Source organism: Chionomys nivalis, chromosome 10 (genome assembly GCF_950005125.1).
Source record: "Chionomys nivalis chromosome 10, mChiNiv1.1, whole genome shotgun sequence".
In the NCBI taxonomy this organism is placed as follows: Eukaryota; Metazoa; Chordata; class Mammalia; order Rodentia; family Cricetidae; genus Chionomys; species Chionomys nivalis.
The window spans coordinates 51,682,090-51,707,955 of record NC_080095.1 but is presented as its reverse complement, the minus strand read 5'-3'; the positions used below and the strand labels follow the sequence as shown (position 1 = coordinate 51,707,955).

The window sequence follows — 25,866 nt, the reverse complement described above, 5'->3', positions numbered from 1 at the left end:
TACACAAAGCAATCAGCAGGGTAAACTATACTCAGCAAAGAACCAACTCCATCATCATGGGTGCAAAGTTCTCAACAAAGAATTAGCAAACTGATCCAGCAACCTATAAAAACAACTTTTGTGTCAAAATAGTATAATACTGGTATAATATATAAAAAACCAGTTAATGCAATACACAATAACACTAGAATAAGAAACAAGGACTCTATAATTATCTAAGTAGATAAAAAGGAAGAAAACCTCATTGAACAAAATGCAATACCCTTTCATAGTAAAAACCTTTTTCCAGCCACTGAATTTGATATTAAAAATGTGTAGCAGCAGAAGTAAACCAGAAAAAATAAATAAAAATGATGTAGGTAGGTTTTCTTTCTATGTGTTGTTTTCATTGGTTAATTAATAAACCGCTTGGCCTGATAGGTCAGAACATAGTTGGGTGGAGTAGACAGAACAGAATGCTGGGAGAAAGAAGACAGTGAGGCAGACGCTATAGCTCTCCTCTTCAAGATGGACGCAGGTTAAGATCCTTCCTGGTAAGCCACCACCTCGTGGTGCTACACAGATTAATAGAAATGGATTAATCAAGATGTGAAAATTAGCCAATAAGAGGCTGGAACTAATGGGCCAGGCAGTGTTTAAAAGAATAGTTTCCGTGTAATTATTTTGGGTAAAGCTAGCTGAGAGCCAGGCAGCGGGAAGCGGCCTGCCGCTCCTTACTACATAAAAATCAAGTAAAAGTTGTGCAACACCCATGCATATAAAATTTTTTAAGTGTAAAATGGCAATACTCTTCAAATTAATCTATAGACTTAACACAGCCCCATTCAAGGCTTATCTACCAGTTGTAAAAATTGGCAGAGTAATTTTCTAGAACTCAAAGACTGTCAAGATACCCAGCATAGCCAGGAAAATCTTTTAAAAGAAAAGTGGTGACCTCATAGTTGTGAATTTCAAAATATATCATAAAGCTATGATACCGTGTGGTTCCACATAAAGAATAGTCTTGTTTGGGGCTGGAGAAATGGCTTAGCGGTTAAGAGCACTGACTGCTCTTCCAGAGGACCGGGGTTCAATTCCCAGCACCCACATGGCAGCTCAGAACTGTCTGAAAATCCAGTTCCAGGGGATCTGACACCTTCATACCAGTGCACATAAAGATAAATAAATCATAAAAAAAAATTTTAAAAAAAAGAATAGTCTTCTTCAACTGGTTTTCTCTTTTATAATTTTTATTGAGCCATGTAATTTTCTCTGCTCCCCTCCCTGCCTCTCCCCTCCCATTCTACCCTTTCCTGTGATCCCCATGCTCCCAATTTACTCAGGAGATCTTATCTTTTTCTACTTTACATGTAGATTAGATCTATGTATGTCTCTCTTAGGGTCCTCATTATTGTCTAGGTTCTCTAGAGTTGTACATTGTAGGCTGGTTTTCCTTTGCTGTAAGTCACTTATGAGTGAGTATAAATTATATTTGTCTTTCTGGGTCTGGGTTACCTCACTCAATATGATTCAACTGATTTTCAACAAGACTATCAAGACCATATAATGGAAAAATGCTTTCAACAAATGGTACTGAGACAGTTGAGTGTCCTCAGTTAAGAGAAGCATTGGGTTATGGATGTCATTTTCCCATGACTGCTACACAAAGTCATTCTCACAAACTGGGTGACTTTAAAGAACAGCAATCAGGAGACCATCCTGTCTCTGAGAGCTCTAGAGAAGAGTTCTTCCCTTAGCCTCTCCTGCATCTGCTAGCTCCTGGAATTCCTCAGCTTGTCGCACCATAACGCCAGTCTCTGTCTTCAAGTGACCCTCTTTTCTATATCTTGGGGTGCTCTCCTGCTCCTTTCTTTTACAAAGATACTGGACATTGGCTTAGGATCCATGTAAATCCAGGAGGATCTCATCTCAAAATCCTTAGTTACATTTGCAAATTACCCATTCCACTAAAGGACATATTCACAGGTATTGTGGGTTAGACTGACATTCATCTTATTTGAAAATGCTGTTCAATCCACTGACGATCTCAGCTAACACTGAATTAAATAACTAACCTCCACTGCATAAAAGAACTAAATATTACAGCTAAAACCATGGAAAGTTTAGGAGAATTGTGAGCATAATATTTATGACCTCAAACTTGAGAATATATTCTTAGACATAATAACAAAAGTATTAGGAACAAATGAAACCACATTGATATACATCATTAAAAATAAAATATTTTAGGACTGGAACAATAGCTCAATCCTTAAGAACACAGTCTAATTTTCCAGAGGACCAGGGTTCAATTCCAGCAACTACATGGCACCTCTCAACCATCTGGAACTCCCAAGAGACTCTAGCCTTCTCATGCACATGTATGCGTATAGTGTACAGATATACATCCAAGCAAAATGTTCATACAAATAAAAAGTGAAAGTGAAAATATTTAAATAAAACCTTGAGGCTAGAGATGCAACTCAGTGGCTAGAGACCTTGTGTAGGGTGCTTGTGTAGGGTGCTTGAAGCCCTAGGTTCAGTGACCAGCACCACATAAAACCAGGCAAGGTAATATAGTACTGTAACTCCAGCACTCAGGAGATAGAGGCAAGAGGATCAGGAGTTCAAGGTTATCCATGAGTATAACACAGATTCTTATTCATTCTGACTGTGTGAGGCCTGTATCAAAAAGAAAGGAAATAAATAGATAGGGTAACCAGAAGTGTGGAAATGGCTCATCAGTAGAATGTTCACCTCATGTACACAAGACCCTAAGTTTAACCTCCAGTATTAGAAAAGGAAAAACAAAACAAGCAGAAAAAGAGCACAAGTTCTATATTTGCTGGTCTCGTGGCTTCTGAAACCCAGGGTCTAGGAACCCGAGGGAGGAAGATTGCCACAAGTATGAGACCAACCTGAGCTACAAAGCAACCTGAGACAGAGACAGACAGACAGAGAGAGAGAGAGAGAGAGAGAGAGAGAGAGAGAGAGAGAGAGAGAGAGAATGGTCATCCTCTGCTACACAGAATATAGAGTTTGAGTCTAACCTGGGCTATATGAGGCCCTGCTTCAAAGCAAAACAGTATTAAAAAAATAAACTTTATATTTCAAAAGATATTGTCAGAAAGTGAAAACACAACCCAGAATGGGAAAAATAACCACATATCTTATAAAAGATTTGTTACTATAATATGTAAGTACGCCTGATCAAAGATGGACAAGAGCTGTACATACCCTTCTCTGAAGATACACAGTGACCAATAAACACACACACACACACAAACACTTGATCTTAGCCAAAAGGCCGAGAAGCGATACACACACACAAACAAATGCACTATATCATTCATGTCAGGAACCAATTCAAAACTATAATAAAATTAGGACTAGGGTATGTGACTTAGTGGTAAAATTGCTTACCTAGCATGTGTAAATCTCTGGGCTTGATCTCCAGCAGTACCCTAGAGAAAAACATTTTACTGTACAATTATGGCTAAAATTAAAGATCAAATAATAAGTCTTGACAAGGATGTGAAGAGATTAGAACCATTATATACTGACATTGGGAATATACAGTCATTTTGAGAGATAGTCAGGTAATTTCTCAAGTAGTTGCTCATGGACCGATTGTATGATCCTGCAGTTGATGCTGTAGAGGAACAAAAGCATAGGCTGACACAAAAACTCGTACACCGATGTTTGTAGTGTTGTTCTTAATGGCTTAAGAGGTGGACGCCATCCAACTATGCAGGAACAGATGATGGGCATTTTATGGCATGTTCATAGCCTTGGAAACAAACAAGGGACAGCTCAAGCTGCAAGGGCCGTGAACTGAACAGGTAGAGTCATTGTGGTTGCTTAGTGGAGCGGAAGGAGGAGCAAGGCAAGTGACAGCTGGGAACGCAGTGTTTATTCTTGAGGCCATGAGAACTGTTCTCAGACTAACTGTGGTAGTAACTGTGCCCCGTGATGCCCAAGGGCCCTCGGATTATAAATTAACAGTTGAGAGAGCAAAGCGTGCTGAAATCGAATTACATCTCACTAAAAATTAATAAAATGGAGCCTAGCTGAACAGTCATCCACTATGATGATTAATCTTGATTGTCAGCTTAATAGGCAACAGAATCACTGTGGAAACAAACTTGTGGGCATGTTCCTGCTGCCAAGACATCCTTCAACCTTAGCCAGAACAAACCTTTTCTTTTCTTTTCTTTTCTTTTCTTTTCTTTTCTTTTCTTTTCTTTTCTTTTCTTTTCTTTTTTGGTTTTTTGAAACAAGGTTTCTCTGTGTAGCCTGACTGTCTGACTGTCCTGGAACTTACTCTATAAACCAGGCTAGTCTCTAATTCAAGAGATCTACCTGCTTCTGACCCCTGAGTGTGGGGATTAAAGACGGAAAGATTTGTTTGTGTATTTTATTCATATGAGTTCTCTATGTCCATGTATGCCTGCAGGACAGAAGAGGGCATCAGATCTCATTATAGATGGTTGTGAGCCACCATGTGTTTGCTGGGAATTGAACTCAAGACCTCTGGAAGAGCAGGCTCAGTGCTCTTAACCACTGAGCCATCTAAACATCTCTGCAGCCCCAACTCTTCCTTTCTTAAATTGTTTTTTATCCAGTATCTAGTCACATCAATGAGAAAATAGCAGATCTATCCACTAACATTTACAGTTGTTCGTGCCACGTGACGTGATGGATGGGTCAGAGTCATAAAAGACTAAGTAACTGCAGTTTTGTTGTCGTAGTATTAAAGTGACATTTTTATTCTCATGTTTATTTAGAGAGCTAAGAAAACGGGGTGATTCTTAATTCAAAAGCTAAGCAACCCCTGTGCATGTTAAAAGGCCAATCCCTACTGTTCTGTGGTGGGCAGCTTTGCTCTTTGTTTGTTAACCTTCCCTTCCTGCACTTCCAGGGCATTTACACTGCGAGGGTCCTGGTGCTTCAGGAGCTCCCGGTCCACATCGGGAAGCTGAATGCTGAGGCTGTTCGAGGTCAGTGGGCCAATCTCTCATGGGAACTGCTTTATGCCACCAACGATGATGAGGAGCGTTACAGTATCCAAGCCCACCCACTCCTTTTGAGGAACCTCACCATTCAAGCCGCTGACCCTCCCTTGGGATATCCAATTTTCTCTTCAAAACCTCTCCCTATACATTTGTGTTAGTCCATTTTTACATCAAAAGGCGATGTATCAGAGGAGGCACTAGTTAAACAGAATGAGTCTAAGTTCTGTCATTCTTGTAGACTTTCTTCTTGCTCCAAGGATGCCTGCGAGAAAAAACTAAGGTCTGTAAAGCTGATTCTCCGCTGTCTGAATGACTCAAGCAGCAGTTCCTCTGACCTAGCATGGGCAGAAGTAGTTGGCCAATATTTGTGCTGTATGAGTTCTGATAGGTTTTGTTACCTAAAGACATTTGTACAAGATTAGATGTTTTTTACTGCTTTGCTAAAAGTCTGAAAAGTAATTAGTCTTTTTAAAAGTCAATAGGTTTATACTTACATATTTAAGAGACATTCATATCAGTGTTTTTAAATAATAATGAAACCTTTTAATGGTTAACATAACATGTACATATATTTATTTGAAATGTAGTTAAATTTTAGTATTTTTAAATACTGTTTTAACATTTAACATGGCATGAATAGTCCCATACATTGTATTCATTTTTCATATACTTCAGTTTGAAAACTGTAAGCACTTGAAATAAAATATGACCAGTAAAATCTTGTTCTTTGTGTTGGGAGAGGGGTACACATATGTGTAGGTGCCTACACATGCTTGTGGAAGCTAGAGGTCAACCGTAGGCTGTAGAAGGAGCAGCAGGCTGCGTTCCTGTCGCCCAGCTCCTGGCCACCTGGCTAGCTTATGCCCCGAAATAATTACATGGAAACTGTATTCATTTAAACACTGCCTGGCCCATTATATCTAGCCTCTTATTGGCTAACTCTTACATATTTGTTTAACCCATACCTAGTAATCTGTGTATCACCATGGGGTTGTGGCTTACCGGGGAAGATTCAACGTGTCTGACCTGGCAGCTGGCTCCATGGCGTCTTCCTGTCTCTGCTTTCTTCCTACCACAATTCTGTTCTGTCTTTCCCGCCTACCTATGTTCTGACCTATCAGGCCAAGCAGTTTTCTTTATTAATTAACCAATGAAAGCAACAGATGGATAGAAGACCCTCGTACATCAGTAGGCAGTATCTCTCTCAGGGACTTGGGATTTGCTGAGTTGGCTAGGTTGGCCAGTCAATGATCCTCATGTGTGTCTACTTCACCAGCAGTGGGGTTAGAAGTCGATGCCACCATGCCTGAATTTTTTTCATGGGTACTGGAGAACTCAGGTCATCATGTTTGGATGACAAGCATTTCACTAACTGAGATACCATATCACCCTCTCCCAAATATCTTTATTCTATGGAAGTAAATAATGCTCTTTATTCACCCCAGATAATCTCACAACCAGAGGCCATCCCATAGTTCTGACTCCTTACACAGTTCTTGCAACTGATTTACCCAGTATAGGAGCACACTCCTACAAAGTCTGCTAGGGTTCCTGGATAGGGGATCCTCAAGGCCAAAAGATAGTCAGATGAAAGAAACAGAAGAAAGGATAGAATCGGGAGGTCTGTCTGATCTTGTCAAACAGTCAAACAGCCCAGAGTTTATTTCTGAACTTGCTTATATATAAAGGAAGAGCAAAGCACAGCACAGATGATCAGTCAGTATCTAACCAGAAGACCATTCCTGTCCTTGAGTGAGCAGCCTCCTCTCCAACATGTGCTTGCTGCCCGGAAACAGCCTTACTTTCTGTCCTGATGTTCCTGGGGTTTGTCATCAGCAGTATGCTTTCTGCTAGATAGAGTGTTCTTTTCTAATGAGCTAAATCAGAAGTCTCTCATAGCCCTCAAGGTTATAGGAAAAAGGAGAGCAGGTAAACACGAACTCAAATGACTTCTTTTAGTGAGAAATGACTCCAGATGGAAACTGAGTCACACATGGGCTCCCACACATCCCCCCTTTTTTATTACATTTCTAAGGACCTCTCAGAGTCCCTCAGAAGACTGCATCTGCCCTGGGGGTTCCTTACTGCACTCTAGTCTTACCCATCATGGGAAAATGGATCCTAGAGATCCATCTCCTGTCTTAGGTCGAAAAGAGGCAAAGAAAACTCACCCATCTCTGACTGCAAGTCTCTGGTGTCAAATTTTTAGGGAAATGTGCAGAGTTTTACTCCGTGAAGTTGCGATCCCACTTTCCACAGTAACTTCATAATCAGCTTGAGAGCTATAGGTAAACAAATTATGCCCAGAAGAACACAAGCTCCAATAACTATGGTGATGCTAAGAAGGGAAGTAAATGCTGACCATGATGGAACAACCTTTTCAAGCTGTTCCAAAATATCTTTAGCTGCTTTGCTGCATTGAAATCTAATTTAGCCTTTTTCAAATCCAATATTTCTTGATGTAATTTAGCCAACTCTAAGGACTCATTAGAATCATGCCAAATTCTCTTAAGAGGTGCTTTAACTATTTCCCAACCGATAACACTTTCATTATACACAGAAGTTGTAACACAAATTCATTCATAGTTAACATGATATTTCAGCTGGACTCTGGTTTTTAAGCTTTGGAGCTCATCCCCCTAAAGATTGTACCATATCATACAAGGCATTCAACTTATGTTCCATTTTTACCTCTATGTCTTCTTGTGTCTCCAGTGTCACAGAAACGTTCTTAGATAATTGATTAACAAACCCTGCATTTTGAATAGACCGAGACAAAGCCACTGAAGCAACTGCAGTAGTGGTCATCACAACAAGAGCTGAAATCCCTGCTACAACTAATTCAGTAACACATTTCTGTCTACTTATAAAGCTTTCTTAATTTCTTCAATTATTTGTAACCCTTTGTCATCAAACCATGGATTATTTACATGCACTGGTACATTTCAAAAGAAGGTTGTTTTAACATCAATACACAGGTATGAACATCCACGAGAAATACAGTTAGTCAAAATACAACCAGGGCATGATACATTAAACACAATCCCATTCATGGAGATTTTTACTCTCCCACCAAAAGAACATAAGGCATTTTGACACAAGCTGAAACAGTTCCTTTCAGGGGGCAAACAAGTTTGAAAAACTAAATTGTCCTTCCTCTTTGCATGGCAGCAGCAAACTTCCAAATATAAGTCTGGAAATTTTATACTGGAATACCAAATTCCAGCTGATAGTCCTTGGTCCCAGGATTCTGCTGTAGACAAACGATAAGAGTCACTATAATCTCCTTGATTTCCAGACCAGTCAAGAATGTACTGTGATGTCCCCGTGATGTTATACTTGAATGGAATAATGCCAGTACATCATCTCCACAATATTCTGTTAGACTCTCGCAGTTCCTTTGTGCATGGAGGAAACTGTAGAGTGGGTGAAGCATCATTTACTCAGTTACCTTGAGGAAGCAATAACTTTGTAAAATAAGTACATTGTTTATCATGCCCCAAAATTAGTTTTGGAAACACTCCAAGACATCCCTCCAAAGCAATATTCTTTGCAAAACATACAGGAATTCCTTTGCCATACCCAACATACGAAAATTTTCAAGCAATCTGGAACTCTTGTGTGGTAGGTCAATCTAAAAGATGTGTGTCGTTGACTGTGACCATAATCTCCTTTCCTTCCCAAACAACGGGATGTAAAATAGATGGATCAGGAACATAGGCCCAATGGGTCTCACTCTGGCTTTTCTGGATTATCATCAGCAACATCAGAATCAGCATCTTTCTGCTTCGCACACTGTACCAATTGAGCTTCAATTTCATCCTGTGGGAGGGGAAAAAACCCACGAACATGCCCCCTCCCCATACCAAATCAAGGTCAGGACCCCTTTCATAAACCAGGACATGGATCTTCCGTTAGACCTGAGTAAATACGTGGTGGTACTTTCATGCCAAAATCTACTCATGGCAAACTGAATATGGGACTGGTGCTGATCACAGACATCCACATTTTAAATTTTAAATTTTTAAAATAAAACACACGGTGACTATGGGTATAATACTCTCCTTTTTTATAATATTTTAACGGAGTCTTAAGACTGCCATGTAGGTCTAAGCCAGTGACTTTCGCAGAAACAGACGTCAGGCAGTGACCTCCACAGGAGTAGGTACAAGGGAGCAACCACCAAGGGAACAGGCCCCAGCCAGGGGACATCTGTGGGAACAGACCTGAGCTAGCTACCTCAGCTGGAGCAGGCCCTAGGCAGTAACCTCCACAGGAACAGGCTTGAGCCAGTGATATCCTACAGAGGAGGCTCCAGGCAACAATCTCCACAGGAGCAGGTAGGTACAAGGGAACCACCACTGAGGGAACAGGCTTAAGCCAGATCACTGTGGGACTGCTCGCATGGAGGTTGCTTGCTTGGAGCTGCTCCTTCTGAGGTTGCTGTCTTGGGCCTGCTCAGACAGTGGTTGCTGACTCAGGCCTGAACAACCCCTGGGATTGCAGAATGACACTCAGGAGCAATGAGCAACCTCTAGTTTACTGATGATTTTAGTTCAGGAGATTTACTGCTTTTGTCTTTCTCTCAGGAAAAATAATTAACAATCTATCTACAGCCAGAGGAAAACAAACCTCCACTGGCACTTCTGCTAGGAGAAAGGAACGGAGGGAGGGAGGGAAGGAGGGAGGGAGGGAGGGAGGGAGGGAGGGAGGGAGGGAGGGAGGGAGGGAGGGAGGGAGGACCACTAATATAAAATCATTCATTTGGTTTTTTGAGACAGGGTTTCTCTGTAGCTTTGGAGCCTGTCTTGGAACTAGCTCTTGTAGACCAGGCTGATCTCAAATTCACAGAGATGGGCCTGCCTCTGCCTCCCATGTGCTGGGATTAAAGGCGTGCGCATGCACCACCACCACCCAGGAAAATCATTCTATTATAGTACTATTTAATATGTTTCTGGTAATGTTATACATTAAACAAATGTTTTTAATTTATCCAAGAAAGAGCTGATCTGGTAAAGAAAAGACCATAACCTTTGAAATCACTATTTTACTTGCTTTGAAACCCAAGGCAAAGTGCTCTGTGTGATGTTTATCTTTAATAGATAAATGCTCTGTAAATATCACAAAATGGCGTTGACATGCCCCTTTCTGAAAGACTGTGCACCGGAAAGTGCCATGCTTAGTCCCTGTCTCCCTCTGATGGTCAGTCTCTTTGATGTCTTCTTTCTCTGCCTTACCATGAAGCACTGACAATATTAACTGGTATCAAGAACAGTTGTATGAACAGTCTGCTAATTTCTCCTAACCGTTCAAACTGGGAATGATGTAACATGATGTTGAGTTATATATTAGTCCATTCCTGTGCTAGTAATTTTCTTTTTCTTTTTTTTTGTTTTTTTTGTTTGTTTGTTGTTGTTGTTGTTTTTGTTTGTTTGTTTGTTTGTTTTAGACAGGGTTTCTCTGTAGCTTTGGAGCCTGTCCTGGAACTAGCTCTTGTAGACCAGGCTGGTCTCGAACTCACAGAGATCCGCCTGCCTCTGCCTCCCGAGTGCTGGGATTAAAGGCGTGCACCACCACCGCCCGGCTGGAAAATCAGTTTTTCATCTCAGCAACTTGATATCTAAAAGTGCAAGATTAGGCAGCCTCATTTGCTTGGTCTCATATGATGACTGGCATTTAAATTATTCTGTAGAGAAATGAAAAAAAAAAACAGGCATGTGAGGTAGCTATGCTGTATGAGAACTTACTCTCTCTAGAACTACCAGAGCCCTGGGGGAAAAACATTAACCCATTTTAAGACTGATGCCTCCATGGCCTCATATCAGGCTCTGCCTCTTAATGGAGGTTCAGCATGGGGACAAATGTTTGGAGGATAAACCATACCTAAATCATATCAGGCCACATGCTGGAAGGAATTGAAACCAAGACAATGAAACAGTATGACACTCCCCTCTTCTTGTCACCATTCATAAGGGTCACAACAGAGAGACAACCGAAGCACCTGCCTTCTCAGCCTGGAACGGACAGCAGCCGTGACATACTCCGGGCTGTGCCGAAGAAGTGCCTCTGCCCTTCTGTTCTTACCTAACACCCACAACAACCCATGACTTGCTATTGCCATCCCCTACCCATTGTGTAGATGAGCCACTTAAGTCAGAGGCGCGACCTGCTTAAAGCCATGGGAACGTAGCTTAGACCTGGTATTTGAACCCAGATCTTTCAGCACCAGGTCCAGCTCTGACCTGTACTGAGCTTCCTCTTGTACAGAATCTTTCCCTCCCAGGGCTGCTCTGTCACTGAGTTCCAAGATGCTCCCTAAGCCACAGGCATCTTTCCATGAAGTCTGTCTTAGAACCATCTCACATCACCAAGACCCAGAATGACTCATGACATTTCAACCTCTACATTTTAGGACACTATGTAAATGTTTTATAATATTAGTGTCCTTAAGCACTTTGTAAAAGTTTTCTCTTGGCTCTCCCTCACCTGATTCATTTTTACAACATAGAAAGGTAGAAGTAATTGTTTAAAAAATAGAGAAGCCTCTTAATTACTGGTGGATTGCATACTCTATAAATTATGGCCTTATTTCAGACTGCTATTTATCTGGTTTTTGTTGTTGCTGCTGCTGTTGTTTTTCTGTTTGCTTTGTTTTGTTTTGTTTGTTTTGGATGGGTTTCTTTATTAAGTAACCCTGGCTATACCAGAACTCACAACCCACTATATAGAACAAACTAGTTTACATAGATCAGGCTGGCTTCAAATTCACAGAGATCCATCCCAAGTGCTGGAATTAAAGGGATGTAACACCATACCCAGCTATGTAGTAGCTAAGACTTACAGTGGTTTGTAACAAGTGCTGGAGAGCTAGCTTGGCAGTTAGGAGCACTTGCTGCTCTTCCAGGGAACCTGTTTAGCTCCTAGCACCTGAATCAGGAGACCCACAACCATTCCCAGGGTTCTGACACTCTCTTCTGGCCTTCACAGGCATTCACAGACATGTAACAAATACACACACACACACATATACAAGCATATAAACTTAAAAAAAATTAAATGCTTGTATCAAAGCATACAGAGGGAACAATGAAAACAACCCACGATAGCCTTTCTTATATATAACTGCAATAAGCTTAACTCATTACATTCACTGTGATGCGTATCCATAAAACTCTTTCCTTTTTTTCAAGTAACAGTTGCTATTCCCCTCTCAGTGTTGCAGGCGTGATGTGGAAAGAAGAGGCAATTAGCCCTGTTGCCTATACATCTGACATGAGCAGAATGCTTCAGGGCTGAGATGGGAAAAACAAGGACTGCACAGTGAGTGTGAGTGTGTGTGTGTGTGTGTGTGTGTGTGTAACTGTCTTAGTGTAGTGGGCTGTTCTGAAAGTGGGAAAGTCGGGGCTGAGGTCACCTCTCCCGGGAGAAGAGACAGGGAGGGAAGTGATGACTGAGCCAAGATGGGGAGACTGTGTATGGGAGAGAGTGGAAAAGGTCGTTTTCTGAGACTTTCTCAAGCAGTAAGTATAGAAGAAAGCAGGGCGGCCCCTTTGCTTGCCAGGTGAAACCTCGTTGTCACCTAGACCGGTGGCAACTGATGGAAAACCATGTGTGGGGATAGAATGCTCTTATGTGGTTTGGGTATTTGTATTGTGAGCTGGTCTGGAAGTTAGTTAAAAACTATTCTAAAGCCTTTGTGTTTCCATGCAAGATGAATACACACTGTTAGAAACAAAGGAAGTCACTTACCATATCAATATGAAAGGCTTTAACGATTTTCTTCCACGTTGTCCTTGAAAATAACCAGTCCCGGAGCGGCACATACTGCCACAGATACAGCCCAAACAAGCTAGGCTGCTTAGCTATCCAGACTTCATTCAAATCATTGGCCATGGAGATTAGTACCAGCCGGACACAGCGGCTAGTTTCCATCTTGGAAACACCCACGACATTATCCTCTGTGGTCTAAAAGGTCAAAATAAAGTGAATGCTGGAGATTTATCAAGCTATTTTTACAGAAATGTTGTGTTAAGAAGGAGCCAAAGGCCGGGTGCCAGTGGGGTCCATGCAGTCTGGAGCCTTGCCCCTGGTACAAGTCTCTTCCGGGCATTAGCAGGAGTCATGGGTTTCCATGACATCCCACCATCCCTCTTAGGAATCACAGCCAGGCTGGTTGAGATTGTGCTGGCAACCGAAAGGTCAAAGCCTAATGGTTGTTATTACCTCAAAAGGCACATGAAAATCCCACAAAAACAAAATCTCACCCACCTGGGGTGAGACAGAAGAAGATAAAAGGGATTTTGTTCCCAACTACAGAGTTATTGCACAACAGTGGGTGGACAGGGTGGCCAGCTTTAGAACCAATACTGTGCAGTTTTATTAGCACTAGAAAAATTGATTGCCAAACATTACCAGCTGAATTCAGAATGTCTCAACAATTGGGGTTAAGCTATGCGGCTATTAGTAATTCCTTCTGACAGAAACCATAACCTATATGATTCAACACTGTGGAAGAAGAAGCAAAACATTCCAACTATTTTTCAACCGAAAACATTTACCTTAGTGACTACCGAAGTAAAAGAATTCTTGAAAATATTCGAATGCACAGGTCCTGGGCAAATGGTAGACACCTTTATATCCGGATAGTTAAAAAGTTCACTTTGGAGGGTATTTAAAAACCCCTAATAGGCAATAAAAAGGAAAAGGAAATTAGACACAGATATAGGTCTCATTTCATTGTCTCGTGACTCGAGGAACTGTGTTCTAAAATGCTTGAATAAAGGACAGACAGCACACACACAGGCCACGGGCTGTAACAGCAAAAGCGGTACTCTCAGATCTCGCCAGACCCCAGGGGTTCGGTGGATGCTAGCAGTAGCCTTTGACATCAGTGCTTCTACAGCACACAAGCACGGAGCAGGCACCAGACTTTTCTCTGAAGACCCCTGTTTCTACCGCCTCATAACAATCTTCATTTCCCCACTCCAAAAATGTTGATGTTTTACAGAGGACCTCTGGTAGGAGTAGAGAGGCATCTTTTCATTTCCTGGGTGGATTTTTTTTTAATGAGGCTTAAAAAAAAAAAAAGGAGTGGAACTTTACAATAACTACCATAAATAAATCCAATCCATTTTTAAATTTTATATTACCATTTAACTGATTAATTAATTTCCATGAAGTAAATTTTGCCTGATGGATACTGCATAGCTAGTCAATATTACAATGTGATTGTCTTTGGACTGACCTTTAAAAGAAGCTAGACCAGGAACTAACCCACTATTAGTATTTTGCTATATGAACATAATATCAAATTGCCCTCTAAATTTATATCTTTAGGGGCTGGAGAGACGGTTCAGTGGTTAAAAGTACTAGCTACTCTTCCAGAGGATCTTGGTTGAATTCCCAGCACCCACATGGTACCTCACAACCATCTATAACTCCAGTCCAAAGACTCTGGCACCCTCTTTTGGCCTCTGCAAGCACCAGACACACACCTGCTCCATAGACATACATTCAGGCAAAACACACCAATACATATTTTGGGGTGTTTTGGTTTTGTTTTAGTTTTGTTTATTTGTTTTGGGTTTTCCAAGACAGGGTTTCATTGTGTAGCCTTGGCTGTCCTAGAACTAGCTCTGTAGACCAAGCTGGCCTCAGACTCACAGAGATCCACCTATTTCTGCCTCCCAATTGTTGGGATTAAAGGCATGATTGGAGTTAGCGAGAAAGAAAGAAGGAAAGAAAGGGAAGGAAGGAGGGGGGAAGGAAGGAAGGAAAGAAGGAAGGAAGGAAGGAAGGAAAGAAGGAAGGAAGGAAGGAAGGAAGGAAGGAAGGAAGGAAGGAAGGAAGGAAGGAAGGAAGGAAGGAAGGAAGGAAGAGAAAATACAGAAAATTGGGGAGAGTGGAAATGATCTTGGAGGAGTCACTGGGAGAAATGGGGACTACATATATATTATATTGTAAAAAAGAATAGCTAGCTAGACCTTCCAGACTTAATGATACTGGAGACTGTAAACCAACTATGAATAACCAGCAATTTGTTTTTCTTCACGGTTCTAAGGTAGGAAATATTCCCAGACGGCAGTTTTAACACCAGGCCAGCTAGTGAAATGCCTAAGTTGTTTACTCAAGATGTTTGGGAAAGCAAGTTCTGGAGAACACAAGCAGCAGTTGGGGTTGCGGGTGCACGTGGGGGGCTGGACAGTGTGGGGAGGGGGGGTTGCAGGCGGGGGTGGGGTGCAGGCGGGGGCGGGGCAGGGAGGATGGGAGCTGGAGAAGTCAGCTTGATCTTCAGAGAGACTGGGCCCTGGCTTATAGATTCCCACCTAACTGATAGGTTTCTCAGCACTGGTCACTTTAACTGTCGCCATGTTGTTGGATTCAAAGTGTGGGTTACGCGATCTTCTGTGGGTGGCCTTGCCAGTTCAGGCCAGCTTCCTTGTGGTTAGGTATGTGAAGTGAAGCCGGAAAAGGTTTCAAGAGGTTCTGATGTTTCCAAGTGTCTGCTTTCCAAGGTTAAAGGGAAGGCGCTTTTAGCTGAAGCAAGCGGAAGCACAAAGGCGTATGTCATTCTTAACTATACTGAACACAAACTCCTAGCCCATTCTATTTCTCTTCGCCAAAAGTGCAGCCATATCTGATTCAGCAACATTAAAAGCTCTGAGCTCCCTACACCACACAGCTCAGGGACGGTGAAGGGTCCTGTAGTCAGAGACTGATGACCCAAGGGTGGACCTAAACAAAATACCTGTGAGAGTGGGGAAAACTCCCCTACCTGTAGTCTCTGCTGGTCTGTAGCAAAAGAAAGGGACACCAATCTGCCAAACCTGGAGCACTGAACCCTCTCTTTGTATTAACCACACCAGGGATAGCATATAAACTCCAGTGATTAAAGTCACTTTAAAACTTACTGGGAACTGAGAAGGAAACCTGCTTTTCACAAGCCTACTGACCTCAATGTTCAACTAAATTGCTGCTATAAGTAACAAAATCGTAAATCAGCCACATTTTCAAAAAATTGGACATATGATTATTTGTGTATGTGCACGCACAGACGTGCACGCGCTCGCACATGCATTCACGTGCGTCTGTGCTTCCATGTGCATCCAGAGATCAGAGAGCAGCTTGGAGTCACTGGTTCTTTCCTTCCACCGTGGGCACTGAGGAACTAAACTCCGATGACCCAAGCCTGCAGGGCAAGTGCTTTTATTAGCTACGCCATCTCACGGGCCCATCAGCCGGGCACGTTTTGCCAGCCTATTAAATCCAATTAAAACAGAGCCTTGGGAACAGGTGAGGCAGCTCTTCTCTCTCTCTCTCTCTCTCTCTCTCTCTGTTGTTTTGTTTTTTGTTTTACAAAGGGTATTCTACATGTCTTCTAAACCTGGGTCCCGACAGATGGGAGGTACACTCTCTCACATCTGTCTGCCTCAAGTGTGCCTCTCTCTATGGGAGGTTGATTGGCAGTCCTTTACTAGATCTGAGGAGAGCATCTGAACTGCAGCCCTTCATCAGTATGCACCTGTCCACACCCAACAGGCAGAGAAAGGTCCTATTGGACCACAGCTCCAATTTCGATGGGACGACAGTGATCTGAACCACTGTATCATACAATTCCAATAGTAATATATTCCATTAAAACTTACTTGCCAGCCATGTGCGCTGACCTATGCCTGTAATCCCAGCACTTGGGAGCTAAAGGCAGAAGGACCAGTAGTTTAAGGCCAGCCTCGGACATAGAGTTTAAGGCTAACATGTGCTGAATGAGATCCTGACTCAATAACAAAAAGGAGGGGGAGGGATTCACTTTCAATAGGAAGAATTAAATTTTAATGTTTCCTCAATCGCTGACCTTATTATGTCTTTAGTTTTACTCTTAAACCAACGTAAGAATCATTCTGTTTTAATATTTATTACTGCTAAGGTAAAACAGGTCAGGTTTTTCTCCTAGTCTTTGCCTTGATCAAATTTTCCTTCTTTCCATGAAACCAGAATGAATGGAATCCATGTTCCCCTGGGAGGAATATGGAGTCCAGGATCAATCAATCATTCAGTAGTCATGCATCCAGCTAAGAGAAAGTTGCCTCGCAGTTAGACTTGAAAATATGGCAGAGAAAGGGCTCAGGCAATAGGCCGTACATGCCTGTGAGAGCAGAAATAATCTGTCTTCCCAGGCCTCACCTCAGAGTGCAGCACCTTGTGGGCACACGCTGGAAATCTGCTAAATAAGCAATAAGCGCGTGCCGCTCAAATATTTTTGGTCATTTACTGGTGCATTCCTCTCCAAGTTCTTCTCTTTATGTGGCCCCTTAGTGCCACACCTCACTGGCTGACCTCATCCACTGATGGACAAATCCCCCGTGTGCCTCGTGGGCAATGCTAAAGGAGTTGGGTTCAAGAGCCTTACCCGAAGTGCGTGCTTGCTGGCCACGTACGCACTGCAAAGGGGCACGGGTAAAATTCCTGCAATGCTATTCGTAACCACGATCTTTCCTTGCTTTCTCTTCATCATGTGAGGTAGAACACACTTGGTCAAGGACACTGTCCCTAGGTAGTTCACCTCTAGTATCTCTTTGAAGACATCCATGTTGGTATCGACCACAAAGGAATAATGCGCTTTTCCACCATTGTTGATCAGAATATCGATCTAGTTAAATCAAATCAGAAAGAGGGCTTTTTTAGAGTTGGTCTTGGAATGGACCGACGGAACTCCTAGCGAGGAGTGCTGTTATTCTGGCGAACCAGTAGAGCCACGTTACCTTTCTAAAACCAACAACTGAAGGATAAAATCAAGCCAGGGGTAGTGACTCAAGCCTTAAATCCCAGCATTTGGGAGGCAGAGGCAGGCAGAGCTCTGTGAGTTCAAGGCCAGCCTGGTCTACACAGTGTGTTCCTGGACAGTCAGAGCTGTATACTGAGATCCTGTCTTAAAACAAAACAAAAGACAAGGAAACAAAACAAGAAGAAAAAAATCAACACAATTCACCTATTCAGTTTAAGTAATAATATTTCACAAGATAGAACAAGATTCATAAATATCAAAGTTGTGGTGAATACTTAGCTCTTTTGCCTACAGTAGGAATTGAAAATTTAAAAGGTAAGAAAAATACTAATGACCGAAGTCCAAGACTCAGTGGTCAAGAGGTTCAAGTGACAGATCTGCCCCACTAATGCATCCCATGGGCCTGAATCTCTGTGAATGACACCACAGACAAGAATCTCTTCGGCAGTTTTAACCAAGCTGGGGAAAGTCTTGTAATGCATACTCTATCAACAAAACCTGTGGCTACTTACTCTACCAAACTCCTGGAGAACTGTTCTCATAGCCATGTCATGGGAACTTCTGTCAGCCAGGTCAAGGGGCAAAACCAGTATATCTTTTTCTTTTACGTTGCCATTCTCTAGATTAAAACACATCAACACTTTGGTGAGAAAGCTGTGCTACAATTCAATTAAGTCTTTCCTGCTCTCCAGGTCTATCCCTGAACCTCCTAAAAAGAATGAACTTGTAAGAGAACTCTGGCAAAATAAAGAGTATCCTACAGCAAAAACAAAACAAAAACAAAAGCAAAAAAAAAAAAATCACCGCAGCATATTTAGAAGTACAGAGTATGTTTGTTTTTGAAATATGCTCACCAAGTGCCTTGCTATTCTTCTGTCTTCTTTGGTCTGGCAGCTGAACCCAGAACTTCATACCAGGCAAGAGCCACTTTACCACAGTGCTAAATTCCCACCGCACCCCGACCGTTAGCTGTTCTTTCATACAGTTCCAACGCCAGTGAGTCACATTCAGATCAGGTAAAATTTCAGAGCCCCTCTGCCTAATCCATGTAACATGGAGAAACTGAGAAGTGGATGTGGCTTTTTAGCAGAGTTAGAGACTGAACCTAGGGCCTCCCTCATGCTAGGTGGGTGCTCCACCACAGAGCTACCTCTCAAGCCTTTAAGGAAGTGATCAAAGAAGCACAGAGGCTAGACTTCCTGGACAGATGCCACTCAGTGTTCTGGTCCCTTCCCCCCCAAGCACCACCCAAGGCTGGAATCACATCCTGTATACGAAGCCACTCCAAGGAAAACAGACTAGAGAGTCTGTGGAGCATGGGACCAGCTGCCTGCTCACAGATATGTCCCTGGTATGAAGAGAGAAACGTCCACATGGAATGAAGTTCTGTTAGACATCTGCCACGTGACCTGTGGTCAGCACTGGCCTACTTGATAGGAAAGATGAGAGATTCCATCTTTAAGATTCTGTCCCTTCCCTGCATCTAGCAGAGTGAACTCTGGAGGCCCAGGGAAAGAGATACCCCATACTCCATTTGTTCTTAGTTGGGGTTTCTATTGCTGTGAAGAGGAACCATGACCGAAGCAACTTTTATAAAGGAAGACGTTTAACTGGAGGATTGCAGTTCAGATGTTCAGTCCATTACCATGATGGAGGAACACGGTAGCATGAGGCAGACATGGTGCTGGAGGGGTAGCTGACAATTCTACATCTTGCAAAGGCAATGGGAAGTGGTCTGTCTCCCTGGGCATGATTTGAGCATAGCAGACCTCAAAGCCCACTTCTACAGTAACACACTTCCTCCAACAAGGCCACACCTACTCAAACAAGGCCACACCTACTCAAACAAGGCCACACCTCCTAATAGTGCCACTTTCTTTAGGAGCCATTTTCTTTTAAACCACCAAATCTTTTTTTTTTACCCTTGTGTGTATGCTTCTTTTCTTTTCTTTTTTAATCACTATACATTTAGTACTTTCAATATTTTCTTTGTTCTTTTATTTTGGAAGAGCCGAGTATCTATCTTTTTAATTATTTTTATTTTATGTGCATTGGTGTTTTGTCTACATTTGTTTCTCTATGAGGGTATCAAATCCACTTTAAGGTGGATTACAAACAATTGTGAGCTGCCATGTGATTGCTGGGAATTGAACTTGGGTCCTCTGGAAGAGTAGCCAGTGTTCTTAACTGCTGAGCTATCTTATCTCTCCAACTTCAATATTTCATTTTTGTAAAAGTAACCATTATATTTTCTTTGGATTCCTCTTCTTACATTTACCTAATTCTGCCATTTATAAACCTTTTTAAAATAATACTATCATATAGAAAGTCAGCAACAGAGAAGCAAAAGACAGCAGCAAGGGTAAGAATCTCAGCAAGGAAACTGAGATGCTGACAGAAAACCGAGATAAATGTCAAAAATGAATGTCTGTTAAGCCAAGAAAAAGCACATTGCAGAATGAATTCTAGACTAGGTCAGGTGGAAGAAATAAAAAGCGAAGAATAAAAGCAAAGGTGGGGACAGTACCACATTCAAACATCAATTTCAAAACACGCAACAGCCAAAACATGATCAAGAGATCAAACCTAAGAATTTGTGGGGGAGGGGAAAGGTCTGAGATTAAAAAAAAAATTAATGATATAAAAAAATCTATTTGGCCAGGCAATGGCAGCGCACACCTTTAATCCCAGCACTTGCAAGGCAAAGACAGGCGGATCTCAGTGAATTCGATGCCAGCCTGGTCTACAAAGCGAATTCCAGGACATCCAGGACTGTTACACAGAGAAATCCTGTCTCAAAAAAGAAAAAGGAAAGAGAAAGAAAATTATTCAATGAGAGAGAGAGAGAGAGAGAGAGAGAGAGAGACTCTGACTCTTTGTGTTATGGATAAGAGAGACAACCTGTATTTCCCCTCAAGCAAGTTCTAAGTCATTCGACCCCGCACAGGCATCGAGAGAACTGGCCATCCTAAGGTGGAAATCTGTGCGAAACTGAGAGTAGAACGGTAGCCAAAAAGAAGGAAATTCCAAGCAAGCACAACTGCTTAGCAGGTAACAGACGAGAAGGCGGAGGAGCAGTGCCAAGGAAGCCCAGGAGTCAGCGGGAGCTGCACAGGACAGTCCCATCTCCCCTCACTTCTAGGAAGCATGGCTGCTGTGGGGAATTGACTCACCCAGGCACCTTCTCTTCACACGCTCCAGCTCCTGCGCCCTGCGGGCTGACAGCACCAACGACCCCCCAAGTTTAGATAACTGGAGAGCCAACTCCTCACCAATGCCACTGGATGCTCCCGTCACCCACACCACCTTGCCAGTCAGCATCTGTTCTGCGGAGGAAGGATGAGGTTGTCAGGAATATGTGTGGGATAGTGATATTCATATATCAAAGAGAAGCAAAACATAAATGAAGAATAAATAAACTAGCCCGGCAGTCTGGTGCACACCTTTAACCTCGGCACTCGGGAGGCAGAAGCAGCTGGGGCTCTGTGAGTTTGAGGTCAGCTGGGTCTACATAGTGAATTCCAGAATAGCCAGGGCTATGTGTGGACGAAACCCATCTCAAAAAACAGAAATAAGCAAAAAAGAATAAATAAACTCTAAACCATGTCATTAAACAAGGTAACCTATTATGCCTAACTTAAAGTTTCAAATCTCCTACAATTTCTTAAAAAGCACAAGTTTGTTTTCTACCATCAAATATTTGTATATGTCAAAATTCTTGGTAAATTTTCCAGACTTTATTCTGACTCCAATAGTTTCATTTGACTAAAATTATGTTTATCTACTTATCTATGTATTTGATAGAGAAAATTAAAGTTGCGAAGTAGAAACCAATTACCTGGACTCGACTGTCTTACCCTTTAAAGGGAAGAATTAAATGGTCGGGCTCCACCCAGTTTTCAGTTCTATGAGTCTAATTTTTTTTTTTTTTTTTTTTTTTGTGGTGGTGGATTTGTTGGTAAGGTTCCAGATTTACCACATTCTGGTCAATGGTATGCTATGATTGTCCTGCACTTAAACGTAGAATTTTCTTATTTTGTGACTCGTATCTGATGTCTTTCAGGTAATATCCTATTATAAACACGCTCCCCCTAACGCAGGTGCTGTCCTCTTAGAAGGATGTAGTACAAGATGCATTGTATAGGGCAGAAATGTGAACCGTGGTCCCCAAGCCTCTCCGTCCCTATAAAGACTGCTCAAATAATACAGTGGCCACACAGAAGGCGGGAGGTGGTACTGGGGAAGATGATCACCAGGGTCCTTCTGAAACTTAGCCCAGAGTTGCAGTGATGCATAAGCAAAGCCTTTGTGTCCAGCTCTAAGTGAGATGTGGAGTAAAACCTTTGTGTCTGGCTTTGAGAGAAATGTTTCAGCAAAGCCTTTGCTATGTCTGAGTTAATCAGTAGAGGCCAAGAAATTGTTTTGAGACCATTTAAACCATGAAGAATTGTTTCTCTGGAGACTCTGCACTGGGTGCTACATGGGAGCAGGAAGCTTCACCGACCTTGGTACTGAGACGTGCCAGGCAGACCTGGAGTTCTCCCTTTTGATTATGGCTTGCCTTAAGTTTGTGTGGGTTTTCTGTTCTTATGAGCAGCAAGAGCAAGGTGAATTTGATGCTGAAGCCTTTCCCAGCCTCAGTTAACCTTATACATATTTGAAAAAACTAACTAGAGTGAAGTAGGTAGGTGTTAGTCTTTTCCAAGAAGGTCGTGCCCCTCTACTCCTTTGGAAAATGAAGGTTTAGCATCTTGGCAGGCCTCTCTCTCTACCCCAGCACCTGCAATGCAGCATCAAACCATACACGGTGGTGTGAAGTTTTTGTCTTTAAAAAAGTCAGAGTGAGCCGGGCGGTGGTGGCGCACGCCTTTAATCCCAGCACTTGGGAGGCAGAGGCAGGCGGATCTCTGTGAGTTCGAGACCAGCCTGGTCTACAAGAGCTAGTTCCAGGACAGGCTCCAAAACCACAGAGAAACCCTGTCTCGAAAAACAAAACAAAACAAACAAAAAAAAAAAAGTCAGAGTGGTGAGGGCACAAGCTGCAGCTCAGCCAGTAGGATTTTGTCGAGCACTGTCCTCGGCCCTGATGCCAAGCTCAGCACTTTATAAGCTGGCTGTGGTGGCACACGCCTACCATCCTAGCACTCCAGATGAAGGCAGGAGGACCAGAAACTCAAAAGAATTGTCCTCCTCAGATGCATAACAAGTCCGAGGTTAAGCTGATACCCTGATAACCTGGCTTAGAAAAGAAAAAAAAAACAAACTTCTCCATAAGACTCAGGGACTGTCAAGAAGAAAAGGCAAAAAGAATCTAAGAACGAGGGTGAGGAGGACCTGAACAGAAACTGTCTTCTTTGTGTGGCAGAACTTCCTCGCTCAGGCACTCACAGCAGCTGAGGCAGACTGCACAACAGCTGGACAACAAACCAGTCAACACTAGAACAAGGCAAGGGGAATCTCACTGTGTGAGATTCAGGCTTGGGGATGCAGAAACTCTTCCCGGAAGGCTTCAGAGAGGCAGAAATGAAGGCTGTCATTAGAGAGGGCACACTGAGAGCCTGGGGTCGAGGGTGGGAGAATGTTGGACTTTTCATTGTTTATACTAGAATTTTGTGGTTTTGCCTTTATTCATTTTTAAGGAGACAGACAACAATATAACCTAGAGAAAGGAAGTTTTTTCTTTTAACTTCTCCACAAAGCATGCCCATATTCCAGGCTATGCTGCTTTCGGAGTCTGTGTCTGCTTTCGGAGTCCGTGTCTGCTTTCGGAGTCCGTGTCTGCTTTCGGAGTCCGTGTCTGCTTTCGGAGCCTGTGTCTGCTTTCGGAGTCCGTGTCTGCTTTCGGAGCCTGTGTCTGCTTTCGGAGCCTGTGTCTGCTTTCGGAGTCTGTGTCTGCTTTCGGAGCCTGTGTCTGCTTTCAGAGTCTGTGTCTGCTTTCGGAGCCTGTGTCTGCTTTCGGAGTCTGTGTCTGCTTTCGGAGTCTGTGTCTGCTTTCGGAGTCTGTGTCTGCTTTCGGAGTCTGTGTCTGCTTTTGTATTCCTCCTGCTGTTTTCATTCCATCCTGAGTCTCTTAAGACATTTTCCCCCTAAAGCTGCCCCCTATGAAATTTTAATTCCACAAATACATGATCTATTCACCTATATGCTGTAATAGAAGTGTGCTTTCATATATATAGATAGATACATGATAGATAGATAGATAGATAGATAGATAGATAGATAGATAGATAGATAGATGTATATATATAGTTTGATGAAACTTACTCTTTTGTCAATAAAGGTTTAAGAACTGCCCCCTATGAAATTTTAATTCCACAAATACATGATATAGTCACCTATATGCTGTACATAGAAGTGTGCTTTCATATATACATATATAATATATATATATAATTTGATAAAACTTACTCTTTTGTCAATAAAGGTTTACGAATAACTAACTTTCAAGATTGGGTTAAATCTTAAAAGCTATTAACATCGTTTGGCTTTTTTCAAAATGACTTGTGCCACTTTATCTGATATAACTAATTTTTACTGATCTTGTAACTCTTAATCAACATTTTTTCTTTTGGATTTTATTTTGGGTTGGATGACCTTTGTAGAATTGCATAATAAAAATATTGATTTTGTTTCATTCTCCAACTCCAAGTTTACACAAAACCCACCCAACATGAAACAGCTATGAGTCTTTGGCAGCCAAAATTATTATTCGAAGAATTAATCAAGAGAAGGTTCTATTATCAAATGAGAAAGTGATGTCAAGTATTTTCAGTTGAAAGAGAAAGTCCACCGAGACCAGCCATCTGCTCCCCTAGGTTTTTCTGTGCACTGGCTGCTAAGTCTGCACAAGTTATGCCAGGAGAGAGAGAGAGAGAGAGAGAGAGAGAGAGAGAGAGAGAGAGAGAGAGAGAGAGAGAGAAAGGGGGGGGGACGGGAGGGGAGAGGGGAGGAGAGGAGAGGAGAGGAGAGGAAAAAAAAATCGAGTAGTAAGAATTTGGCCTGTAGGGGTGAGTTTTGCAGAGAAGGAAGAATATATTTTAGACCTCTTATGCCCCACTGCCAGAACCCCCATCCAATTTTCACCCATAGAAAACACTGTCTTCTGAGCCATCGCTTCCAAAACAATGTCACAACACACTTTGGATTCTATTGTGACAATTCTACTGGATTCTTAGAATCCGAAGTCTGCCTGGGAACATACCATTTCATTCCCTGGAATGTCATTCCCTTGTTTGCAAAGCATCGCCAGCCACACTTGCTTCTAGAGTTGTGCTGAACCAAAAGGAGTTCAGGGGTTGTGAAGCGCTGAGCGCACTGCCTACAGAGCACATAGCACGTGTTTAGTCACCCGATATAGGTGTTTAGCTCACGGGTATAGTCCCATCGAATAGGAAGCAAGACATGGACCAAAAGGTGATAGACGGAATACCAACTAGTGTGCAAAAAAATCATGTTACTTCAAAGAAAAAAAACCCACCTGGGTCCTTTATGTTGAGCTTCTAGACTCATGAATAGCAAAAGAATGGGCTGTCTAAGATACCACTTCAAAACTTCGCAGAGTGAGAAGCCTAGGATAAACACTTTTGAAATGAAGAGACACTGAGTCTTTGTCCAAGGTGGCAACTTAGCATGGCAGTGTTCAATGCTCCTCAAAGTGTCTGATACTGCTTTGGATAGCTGGGGTTCCAGTTAGGCAAGGTCTTAAGGATGTTTTCTCTAGGGAGCAGTTTGGCAACCTCTAGCGAGCTTTCCCAGCCTGGAAGGCGAAAACTTTCCATCTTTAGGTCAGAACGGGTCATAAGAAAGACAAAATTTTTCCCTTTGCTCAGTCTCTGCCTCCCTCACCCTGACCTGGGCAAAGCCCAGGCTGGCAACACTGGGGCTTCAACAACCAGAGGTGGCCCAGGAGGAGGCGGACCCAGCAGAAGTCTCCCACTTTGAAGCTGAAGATGGATGAAGGGCCTCACCTGGACGACGACCCAGCCACTCAGCCCACAGCAGTGTCAGGTCAGAATCGGTGCGCAAGAAGTTCAGCAGGCACAAGGCTAGCAGCAGGGCGCACAACGCCCACAGCCAGAGCTCCCCGCTCAT

General features: G+C 42.6%; 2 protein-coding genes across 3 annotated transcripts in view; one reads left to right on the top strand and one right to left on the bottom strand.

The window, feature by feature from the left end:
• Pcnx4 (pecanex 4) overlaps window positions 1-5,698 on the top strand; it is a 29,083-nt gene extending 23,385 nt beyond the window's left edge. For both annotated transcript variants that reach the window (XM_057783096.1, XM_057783095.1), the window contains one exon: window positions 4,901-5,698. In XM_057783096.1, coding sequence (XP_057639079.1) covers window positions 4,901-5,152 — 252 coding nt within the window. In that variant the 3' untranslated portion in view covers window positions 5,153-5,698. The remainder of the gene's footprint in view (window positions 1-4,900) is intronic.
• Window positions 5,699-8,726: 3,028 nt separating this feature from the next.
• LOC130882270 (dehydrogenase/reductase SDR family member 7-like) lies at window positions 8,727-25,866 on the bottom strand. The gene is made up of 7 exons (XM_057782174.1): window positions 25,743-25,866; window positions 20,949-21,101; window positions 18,288-18,394; window positions 17,401-17,640; window positions 13,553-13,675; window positions 12,744-12,959; window positions 8,727-8,816 (listed from the first exon to the last, which is right to left on the bottom strand). Exons 1-7 carry the CDS (start codon window positions 25,864-25,866, stop codon window positions 8,727-8,729), a joined length of 1,053 nt encoding a protein of 350 aa, XP_057638157.1.